We start from the raw sequence: 10,230 nt of genomic DNA on the forward strand, positions 1-10,230 counted from the left end.
GACAAGTCCGGCTGGGGGCACAGCCAGGCCGGGGACCCGGGGATGGGAAACCTGTCCCCGCAGAGCTCTGCGCAGGACAGGCGGCAGGGCCGCGCTTGGCCCGGGCACTTCTGTCCCCTCTGAATTCACCCAGCAAATCTCGAGTTACGTTTCCCATGGCGGGAGGCGAGTCCGCGCCTTCACCCGCAGCTTCTGGGTCACGCTTCTGCCTCCTGCCTCGTCCCGGCTGCTTCCCGCTGGGATTGATCTCCACTTCTATGGGTTATTTCTATCTCTATCTCTGTCTCTGTCTCGATCTCTATTTCTATTATTTAGATTTCTATTATTTCAATTTCTATTATTTCTATTTCTAATTTCTCCCATTCCTATTCCTATTCCTATTCCTACTCCTACTCCTACTCCTATTCCTGTTCCTATCCCTATCCCTATCCCTATCCCTATCCCTATCCCTATCCCTATTCCCGTTCCTGTTCCTGTTCCGATGCCAGTTTTTCTGTTTCCATTCACATTTTTTATGATTTTTCTTCACGGCCCCGGCGGTGGCGGCAGGGCTGGGACTCGAACCCGCGGTCCCGACGGGGGCGCAGCTCCCCTGTGCGGCCGTCAGGTGGCGCCATTGCACCGCGCTGCGCTGCGGGGGGGCCGGGGGGGCCAGGGACAATCCCGGGGGGGGCACGGGGGGGGCAGGAGGGGGGCAGGAGGGGAAAAGCCCCGGCCAGGCTCAAGGATCTGCCCGCAGCCCCCCCAGCCCCTCTCAGGGGTAAGGACCTGCCAGCAGAGGCAGAGACTCCCCCACCAAAATAAAAGCCCCCCTCCCAAAGCGGCCCCCCCCTCCGGTGCTGGGGGGGGTGTGTGTGTGGCTGGGGACAGCCCTGCGAGTGGCCGGGGACGGCAGGGGGTGGCTGGGGGCCCTGGGCTGGATGATGCTGCTGGGGGCTCTTACGGCAGTGGGGGGGTCAGAGCCCTGACCGGGGGTGGGAGAGGGGCACAGAGCCCTGGGAAAGGGGCAGTGTGTCCCCCCCAGAATCAGGGCTTGTCACCCCCCCCCCCCCGAGGTCCCCACGGGGCAGGTGGAGGATGGCAAGTTTTGGGGTATGTGAATGTCCCTTCTCCATGACGCTGGGAGGGGTGGGGGTGCTCTGCTTTGGGGATGGTGTGGAACTGGGACACACTGGTAACTGCTGGAAAAGGTGGGAGCTGGGGGGGGTGTGGGGTTCCTAAAACAGCCACCCAGCCCCAAGCCCAGATCCATCCTACTCCCTAACCCCAACCCTTCCTCCTCCCTACCCCGCAGCAAACAGCCCCCCAACCTGCTCCCCCTCCAAATCCCCCCTCAGCACCAAGAGTCCCCGGGGGGGGGACGACGGGGGACACCAATCCCCTTGAAAAAAAGCCCCCCCTGAATCACACGGCGTCCCCAGAGGCCCTGCCAGCCACCCCCCCTTCCCTGCTCCTGCAGACAGGAGCCTGCGATCTTTATTTATTCCTTCTCCTTCCTTCACCCACTCTTTGTTGTTTCTTGAGAGAGGGAAAGAAGGGAAGAAAAAAAAAAAAAGAGAGAAAAAAACACAGGCAGAGCGAGGAGGCAGGAGCCTGTTTTGCCTCCCAGGCAATATTTCTGGAGCCAATCGGAATGCGCACCCACCCTGCCCTGCTCCCTAATTAAAGGCTTTAAGCAGGCGGCCGGGGCTGGAGGTTTGGGCACAGTCTCTTGGTTGCTCCTTGCGAGAGCCGGTGCGGAGGAGCCGGCTCTGGGCACGCCAGGCCTGACGCGCGGGCAGCCGGAGCCGCCAGGTTGGGGGGTCCCCAGCCGGGCGGGCAGCTTCCCCCCTCCCCAGTTCCAGCAATGAGCGGCTCTTTCGACAAGAAGCTTTCCAGCATCCTCACCGACCTCTCGAGCTCGCTGAGCTGCCATGCCGCCTCCAAGGACTCTCCCACCTTACCCGAGTCCTCCGTCACCGATCTGGGCTACTACACCAGCCAGCACGACTACTACTCGGGTCAGTCCTACAGCCAGCCCGTGAGCCACTACCCCTACCACCAGTTTAACCTCAACGGCATCGGCACCGCCGGCACCTACTCGCCCAAATCCGATTATTCCTACAGCCCTTCCTACCGCCAGTACAGCCACTTCAGGGACCAGCAGCTCCCAGCACAAGAAGCAGGTAGGATGCTCAGGACAGAGGGGCCGTATCCGTCCCACCGGTCCCCTGCGATTGCAGCGGGAGCGTCATGAAGTTGCACCCGTCTAAGTTTCCCCAAGTCGGGGCCGGGGCGGCCGCGGGGCCGGGGAAGGGGGTGTCGTTGCCGCCGAAGGACGGGGTGGATGTTGGGGCAGGGCTCAGCCCCCTCCGGCATCCCCGGTGCTGCTGGGGGATGCAGCGGGATGGAGCCGCACTGGATGCGGCCGTCCGGGGGAATGCCCCAGGGGACGGAGCAGTGCCACCACACCGAGAGGGATCACCCTGGGCTGGGGGGGGGGGGGGAGGTGGGAATCTGCGCTGGGGTCCCTTCGCCGTCACCGGCCTGACACCTCCGCTCTCTGCCCAGTGTCGGTGAAGGAGGAGCCGGAGCCGGAGGTGCGGATGGTCAATGGGAAACCCAAGAAGATCCGCAAGCCCCGCACCATCTACTCCAGCTACCAGCTGGCGGCTCTGCAACGCCGCTTCCAGAAAGCCCAGTACCTGGCGCTGCCCGAACGGGCCGAACTGGCCGCCCAGCTGGGGCTCACCCAGACCCAGGTAAGGGCTGAGCCCCCCCTGACATCCGCCCCCCACCCCCCGGTTCCCAGCCACGGGCGGGAGGGATCGGCAGGAGCGGGAGCTGACCCCCCCCCTTGCAAAACCCGACTCAGTGGGGTTTGGGAGAGGGGTCTGCTCACAGCTGGATGGTTGGAGCCGGGAGGGGGCTGGGGTCCCCGCGGATGGATGGTCCCCTCTTGTGTGCCGGCGTGGGGGTCCCTGCCACCAGATTTCGCCCCGCAGAGCAGATCGGCTTTGGAGGTGGAGAGGAGGGAAGGAGCAGAGAGAGGGGACGGACCCCAGCTGCGTCCCGCTCCCCTGATTTCGGGGTTTATCCCCCCCTCTCCCGCAGCCAGCCCCATCCCCGACCTCGCTCTGCCCAGGCACCCGGGAGGGTCTGAGGCCAAATCCTGCCCCGGTGCCTGCGAGGGTCCTGGGTCAGCAATATGGGACGCCAAATCCCAGGCAGGACGGGACGCTCAGGACGGGGTGCTCAGGACAGGACGCTGGGGACGGGGTGCTCGGGACACCCCATCCTGGCAGCAGGTCCCGGCCCCGAGTCCAGCCAGACCGCGGGGTCCTGGGGGACGGACCCTGCCTGCCCCCCCCCAGTTGGACTTTCTGGGGCTCCCCGTGGGTCCGTCCTCCCAGCACCGCAGCTCCCCCATCCCGCTCAGTCCTGGCAGAGAGAAGGGATTTGGGGACAGGATCCACAACCCCCCCAAAGCCCCCGTGCTGGGGTGGCAGTTTCGGCTGGACTGGGAGAGCAGGGATGGGTGCCATGGGCTGCTCCTCCCCACAAGCCACCCGGATTTGGGGCTAAACCCTCCCTTTTGGGGTTTGCCTGCGTGGGGACAAATCGTCCTCGCCGATCCGCCGGGGTGAGGGCGAGCAGGTTGTCACCGGTCACCGCAGCGCGCGACTCCCCCGCACCCCGTCCCGTCCCCGGCGCCCTCCCTGCCTGCGGGCCGGCGCCAGCGCCCTTGTGCCGCCCTTGGCGCGGCGCTCCCCAGCGCCTGGCCTTCCTCCTCCTCCCTTGGGCGATGAAGCAATCGGGGACACTCGGCAAAGGGCTGACGGAGCACGTCACCTGCTCCCAGAGGGACATCCTGTTTGGGTGACAACCACCGCCCCCCCCGCCCCTTACCCGGGGGCCAAGGGCGTCCAGCGCCGCCGCCTCACCCAGCACCGGGGACGCTCCCGACGCCCGGCGTGCCAGGCCGGCGTGCCGTGATGCATGGTGCGACGGGCTTCCCGCAACGCCCACGTCCCCGGGGGGGCTTCCTGCCGCGCACCGCGTCTCTGGGGTCCCCCCGACCCCCACATCATGGGCACCTTCGCACGGTGCGTGGTGTGTCCAGGTTCCCCGTGACACCCACATCCCCCGTGCCGTCCCGCGACGCACCGTGTGGCCGGGGTGCCCGTGACACCCATGTCCCGGGTGCCTTCCCGTGGTGCACGGCGCGCCAAAGCTCCCCACGACGCCCGTGTCCCTCGTCCCTTCCCACGCACCTGGGGTCCCCGCGTCACCCCCCATCCCGGCTCCCCTTCCTGCGACCCCCGAGCGCCCCGTTCAACCCAGGCATCCCCTTTCGGTGGCGGGGTGCTGACACCTCTCCCTCCCTTCCAGGTGAAGATCTGGTTCCAGAACCGCCGCTCCAAGTTCAAGAAGCTGTACAAGAACGGCGAGGTGCCGCTGGAGCACAGCCCCAACAACAGCGACTCCATGGCCTGCAACTCCCCCCCTTCCCCGGCCGTCTGGGACAGTAACTCACACGGCAGCGCGCCGGGCCGGACCCCGCTCCCGCAGCCGCTTCCCTACAGCTCTTCCCCCGGCTTTTTGGAGGAGCACAACCCCTGGTATCACCCCCAGACCCTCAGCGGACCCCACGGACCCCACCAGCCGCCGCCGGCCACCACGATGCATCACACCTCCCCGGGGCCTCCCCCCAACACTGGTGCCGTCTACTAACAGCCCGGAGCGAGAAAAGGAACGAGAGACAGTGGCAGAACTCCTTTGCCTTCTTTTTTTTCCCCCTACTTTTTTGTTTCTTCTTCTTCTTTTTTTTTTTTTTAAAGGACACCCATGTACACGCACCCCTAGATATACACTTATATATCCTATCCTCTCCCAGCTCATCTCAGGAACAAGAGGACTGCAAAGGGTTAAACTCGTTAGCTCCCAGCCCAGGGCAGGCGAGGAAAAGGTGGCGAATTCTTCTTACGCATTTTTTTTTTTTTTCCTTTTTCTATCACACCCTAAAAAAAACCAAAAACGGCCCCCGAGGAGCCACATCCCCCCGGGGGTCCCTCGCTGGAGCTTTGCTTCTTGCGGCCACCCGGGTGAGCTGCCTTGGGGGGGGCTGCCCCACGCTGTGACCCCCCCCCCCCAGCACGAGTGGGCACCCAGGAGGGGTGCGAGGGGCACCGGCAGCACCCACGCTCCGGTCGGGATGGAGCCCGAGCCGTGGCAAGGAAGACGCGGCAGCGCGGCGCGTGGGTGCCCATTGCCGGTGCCGAAGGAGCGGGACGTGCTTCGCCCTCGTAGCACCCAAAATCCAGGGACTGGGAACAGTTTGGGGGGTGACGGACACCCCACGGGAGCAAACCGGGACCCCAGCCCAGCCGCTTCCACGGCAGCTTCGCGGGAATCGCCCGGGACGATGCTCAGACAATAAGGTGGTTATTTAAAAATAAATAAAAAGTGTGTGTGGGGGGAGAAAATATTTTAATATTTAAACAGTTCAGGAATGGCTTAAGTTATTTTTTAAAAAGAAAAATCGCGCTAATGTCCGTTTTCTAACAGTGCCTCCATCTGTGTCAGTTAAGCTAATGGCGAAGCAGAATGCCTATTTTTTAAATAAATTGACAACACATTTTAAAGAAAAAAAAAAAACCTCTTTACTATTTTTTAAGAGAATGATGCTATTTTTTTAAAAGCAGAAAGTGCAGTTTTAAGAAGTGTTCATATGTGTTGTACAGTCCCGAGGATCTTATTTATGTTGCCTTATATAAATAGGGGTGTATGGGGGAAAAAAGTGTACATAAGGTTCGTTTGTATAAAGTTGATCCAAACCAAGCTGGTTTCGGTCTGGTTTTTTTGTTTGCTTTTTCTTTTTTTTTTTTTTTTTTTTTCAAGTCAAAAAACCCAACAAACCCCTGGATGATGGGAGCCCCCTCTAAGGACAGGGGCTTCCTCCGAGCGTCCTTTGCTGCTTTCCCAGCGAGCAAAACCTGATCTAGCGGTGTTAATAGAAGCGCTCGGAATGCGAAGGCTCCCAACACCATTTTTTGGGAAGTTTTTGGTGAGCAGGGAGGAGCTCAGGAGTTTTCCAGGTTGGGAAACGCGGAGTTAAACCCCGTGTCCGCTGTGGCCCATTTTTGGGGGGCAGCTGGGGGGGGGGGGGCGGGTCAGGGACTGGGGATGGCACCGGGTGATGGGCACGGCGGCTGCCGGCAGCACCCCGAGTCCCGCTTTGCCTTTGCGGGGGGGGATTTTATTCCTGGTTTGCAGAGTTTTCCCCAGCCGCCGCGGAGACCTGCCGCTTGCCTCCCGCTCCTCTTACTGGGAACCAGTAGGCTCCTAAGCCCTGCAAACTGGGGGGGGTGGCTGGGCTGGCCGGTGTCCTCTCTGGAGACACCCCACGAGCGAGGGCTGGCAGGGGACGGGACCCCCACCAAGCACCGACCCCGTGGGACCAACGCTCGCCGCCCCTGCGGAGACGGTGACATTCCCTGGCGGCGTTCCGGGGTTGGGAGGGCTCGAGTGACCCAAAGACACCCACCCCCCCCCCCAGCGTGGGGCTGAACCGCGCCGGCCACCCCCCCCCCCCCCCCGCTGTCCCCGGCATCGTGTCACGGGTGGGAGTGCAGCAAAGGGTCGGGGGGCTGAAGCCCCACCAGCCACCCCAGTGCTGTCCCCACCGCGCCGCGCATCGCATCCCCACCCTCGCGGCCGTGGAGGCCCCCCCCCCCCCCCGCGCTGCTCCCCCCCCCAGCACCCAGCTCTCCGCAGGGATGGTCCCTCTGCACCGGCCGGGGACACCCCCAGCACCGTGGGGTGCTGGCACACCGGACACGGCTGTCGGCGTCCCCAGAGGCGTCCCCGCACCCCCCCCCCCTTCCCACGGCCGAGTCCACGTGGGGCCGACCTCGCACCTCGCTGGCTTTGCCCAGCCCCCCCCACGGGCTGCACCCCCATCCCGTGCCCCCGCTGTGCCGCCGTCGGGCGCAGCCGGACCCCCAGGCGTGACGGCGCCTGCATGACCGGGCCGGTTAGCAAGAATTAAGGGGTGCTGCCAGCCCCCCGTCCCGCAGCGCTCGGGGTTGGGGTTGGAGGCTGCGTGCAAACCGCCGCGGAGCAGGCAGACACGCTGGAGACACGGGGGTTATTAGGGGGAGGCCGCCAGCGAGAGCGAGGAGGCAGCGGGTTGGGAGAGGAGGAAACCGAGCAGCGTTGCCCGGAGTGAGAACACGGCATGAGCTGGCGCTGGCTGATTTCAGGGTGGTTTTTTTTTTTTTTTTTTTAATTTAGGGGGGGAGGGAAAAAGAAAAAAAAAAGAAGAAGATTACATATCCGTGGATTATATAAATGCTGGGTGCATCGCTGCCTGCAGACAGGCGCTAATCCTGCTCCCCTCCAGCACTGCCTGCGAGCTGGGCTCCCCCGGCAGCCTGTGCCGCCAGCCCTGACGCCCCGGGGATGGGCACCGAGGAAGATGTTGCACTCACGCAGCCCCTCAGCCCGCCTGTCCCGCTCCTCTGTCCTGCCCACGGAGCACGGCCCAGAGCCCACGTGAGGCTGGGGGTGCCCAGGGGTTGCAGCCCGTGGGGTGGGCTGGGTGCCGGGGAGCCCCGGCCGGTGCAGCAGCCCCTGGCACCTGCCTGATGAGCCACGGCAGAGCCGGGCACGGCCCCTCTCGGCTGCTTCCTCCTGCTCCTCCTCAGCCCCATCTCCAACAGCCAGTGGGGGGGTCACCACCAGCATCACCTGCAGCTCTTCCAGCCCGGAGGTGGCCAAGACCCCCAGAGCTCCCCAAAAGGGGCTGCAGGACCCAGACATCCCTCCCTGGGGCCAAGCTCGATCCTCCTGCCAGTGGCCGCTGCCCCGGTGTGCTCCCAAAAGCAGAATGGGGGCTGAGAGCCAGAGGCAGGACCCCCCAGGGTGGAGACGTCACCCCACTCCTCCCAGCATCCATCACCCAGCCCTGGTGCAGGAATAAAACGACCATCCTTCGTTATCCCAGTTATCCCCTGCTGGCACCAGGGATGGAGAGCGGCACCGGAGAGTACCGGGATGGGGATGCTGGGGACACCCAGCCCCTCAGAGGGGATTTTTGCCTGCGGTTGTGGGCAGGATGAGGGCTCAGATGTGGTTTCCAGCCCCCGTGGGTCCAAGCTGTGGGGCAGCAGTGCCCGGCGCCCCACCGGCATCCCCGCACGCCTCTGCCCCCCGCGCACAAGCCCCGGCGCGCAGCCCTCCCAGCGCGGCACACGTTTCCTGCCCCGTTGCAACACGCCGCTTCCAGCCGCTTGCGTCATGCCGCTGCCAGCACAAAGAGCGGGGGCAGCTGCCCGCCCACGGCCTGGCCTGGCATCTGCCGTGTCTTCATCCCCTCCCTGGCTCTTGGCTAACCCGGCACGCGGCAGCCAGAGCCAAGGAACAACGCCGGGCAGCCACAGCATCGCCGCCAGCCGGGGCTCCGTCACTGTCCTTAGCTCCGGAAAATAGGGCATAAACATTCCCGAGGGGCCTTGGGGACCCCTCTGCTCCCCGACTCCCCGGTCCACGTCCCGTCACCCTGCCTGGGCTGGGGACAGGAAGGGGACACAAGGTGTCCCGTCCCCCCCCAGACCTGCCCTGGCAATGCGAAGGGGCCAGGTTGGATCGCCAGCTGGCGCGGGCAGAGGGACCTGCAGGAGCCCAGGGACATCCCTGTCCCCCGGTGGGTTACACCCTGCCAGCGTGGGACATCTGGGGGCTCTGGGCCTTTCCGGAGTGTCCCCAGCTGGGGATGCTTTTGGGCGGAGGAGGAGAGCCAAGAGCAGCCCCAGCGATGCCGTGCTGGCAACGCCGCCCCTCTGCCGGGGCGCAGCGGGAAGCGGGGTCACCATCCAGTTCGGCTGCAGAGGAAAGGGCAGCACAGCCCCCAGGCTCCCTCCTCAGGGCATGGGACCCCATCCCTGTCCCTGTCCCCGTCCCCATCCCCATCCCACAGCAGCCTCCCGAGCAGGACCCGAGCGCAGGCGGGCAGCAGCGGGGGCGAGCTCCCCTGGGTGCCCGAGAGATGGGTCGGAGCAGGAATTTCCCTGCACCCAAGGGTGCTCTAACTGGGATCTGACCCCACGCGTCAGGGCAGGAGGGGTCGGCTGCGGCTCTCCCCTGTGCACGGCTGGGTGCAGGGGGGGGCCGTGGGCAAGGGTGGCCCCCCCGTGGGGTCCGGGCGCCAGCCGCCATCCCAGCCACACCGTGAGCGCCGGGCGGGCCAGATCCTGGCCCCGGGAGCCAAGGGCTGCTGCCTCCCTCCCGCTGCAAGACGGGACCTGCGAGCGGCTCTGGCTGCAGGTCCTTGGCAGCACATCCGTCGGGAAAGCCGAGTGGGCGCCGCGGCCTCTGCCTCCTGCTTCCCCCACCCCCCCAGCCCTCCCCGCCCGGGTGCGCCAAGCCACCGAGCCCCCTCCGACCCCACCGCAGGCTCTGCAGGGGGTCACCCCCAAATGCATGGGGCTGGGACGCTGCTCTGCACCCAGGTCCTCAACAGCAGCACCCCGAGCCGTCCAAGAGCCCTTTGCAGCCAAGACCACACCATGTTTCAGCCCCTTCCCCTGGCTGGAGAGTAATCCCTGGAGGAAAGCCGCCCCTTCCAGCCCAAAGCCCCTGCCCGGGGGAAGTCCCACCCCTGAGCAGCTGGGTTTTCCCAGCCTCTGGATGAGAAATTCTCCTTTCTGCCAACCTTGGTGCGAAGCGAGTCCATCCACCTCCCTAAAGCCTTGGTGGGGAGGACGGGCTCCATCACTTGGGGAACATAAAGCCCGTCTTGGCCTGCACAGCCCCCTGCTTCTGCCAGACTCGTCCCCACTCATGGCACCATCGACCCGTGCAGGGGACACCACGCACCACGTCTTGGCCCCAGACTGCAGTCGGTCCCGGCCGCGGTGTCCCCCAGGGTGCCGAGCCAGCCCGTGGGCTCCACATCCTCCACGTGCCATCGCTGCAACGCGCCCGTGGCCGTCGTGGGACACAGCCAGGGACAACCATGTCTGTGTCCCGGCGGGGTCACTGCCAGCACCCCAAACCTCTCGGCCGAGGGATCAAACCCGCTACGGGCCCTGCAGCTCCCAGGAGGGACCGAGGGCTTCCCATGTGCCTCCGGCCCCGGGGCACGCTGTTCCCACGCTTGGTGCCAGATCTCCAGCCCTGCCCATCTCCCAGCTATTGATCGCTTGCTCAAAAACCCAACTCCTCAGGTGGGAGCCAAGTGCTCGGAAA

General features: G+C 64.8%; 1 protein-coding gene across 1 annotated transcript; it reads left to right on the forward strand.

Annotated features, from left to right (window-relative positions):
* The first annotated feature begins 1,633 nt into the window (after nucleotides 1–1,633).
* Nucleotides 1,634–5,126, forward strand: DLX3 (distal-less homeobox 3). The gene is made up of 3 exons (XM_054801689.1): nucleotides 1,634–2,165; nucleotides 2,551–2,741; nucleotides 4,372–5,126. The coding sequence occupies exons 1-3, from the start codon at nucleotides 1,847–1,849 to the stop codon at nucleotides 4,711–4,713; spliced, it is 852 nt and encodes a 283-aa protein (XP_054657664.1). The 5' UTR covers nucleotides 1,634–1,846; the 3' UTR covers nucleotides 4,714–5,126.
* The last annotated feature ends 5,104 nt before the right edge of the window (nucleotides 5,127–10,230 follow it).

This window comes from Grus americana, chromosome 22 (assembly GCF_028858705.1).
Source record: "Grus americana isolate bGruAme1 chromosome 22, bGruAme1.mat, whole genome shotgun sequence".
Taxonomy (NCBI): Eukaryota; Metazoa; Chordata; class Aves; order Gruiformes; family Gruidae; genus Grus; species Grus americana.

Bases quoted from the DNA above. Each gene is read 5' to 3' on its own strand.
- DLX3 (XM_054801689.1), top strand. From the start codon at position 1,847: ATGAGCGGCTCTTTCGACAAGAAGCTTTCCAGCATCCTCACCGACCTC. The intron at 2,166-2,550 runs GTAGGATGCTCA...CTCTCTGCCCAG, and splicing joins GCTCCCAGCACAAGAAGCAG to TGTCGGTGAAGGAGGAGCCG. The intron at 2,742-4,371 runs GTAAGGGCTGAG...CCTCCCTTCCAG, and splicing joins TGGGGCTCACCCAGACCCAG to GTGAAGATCTGGTTCCAGAA.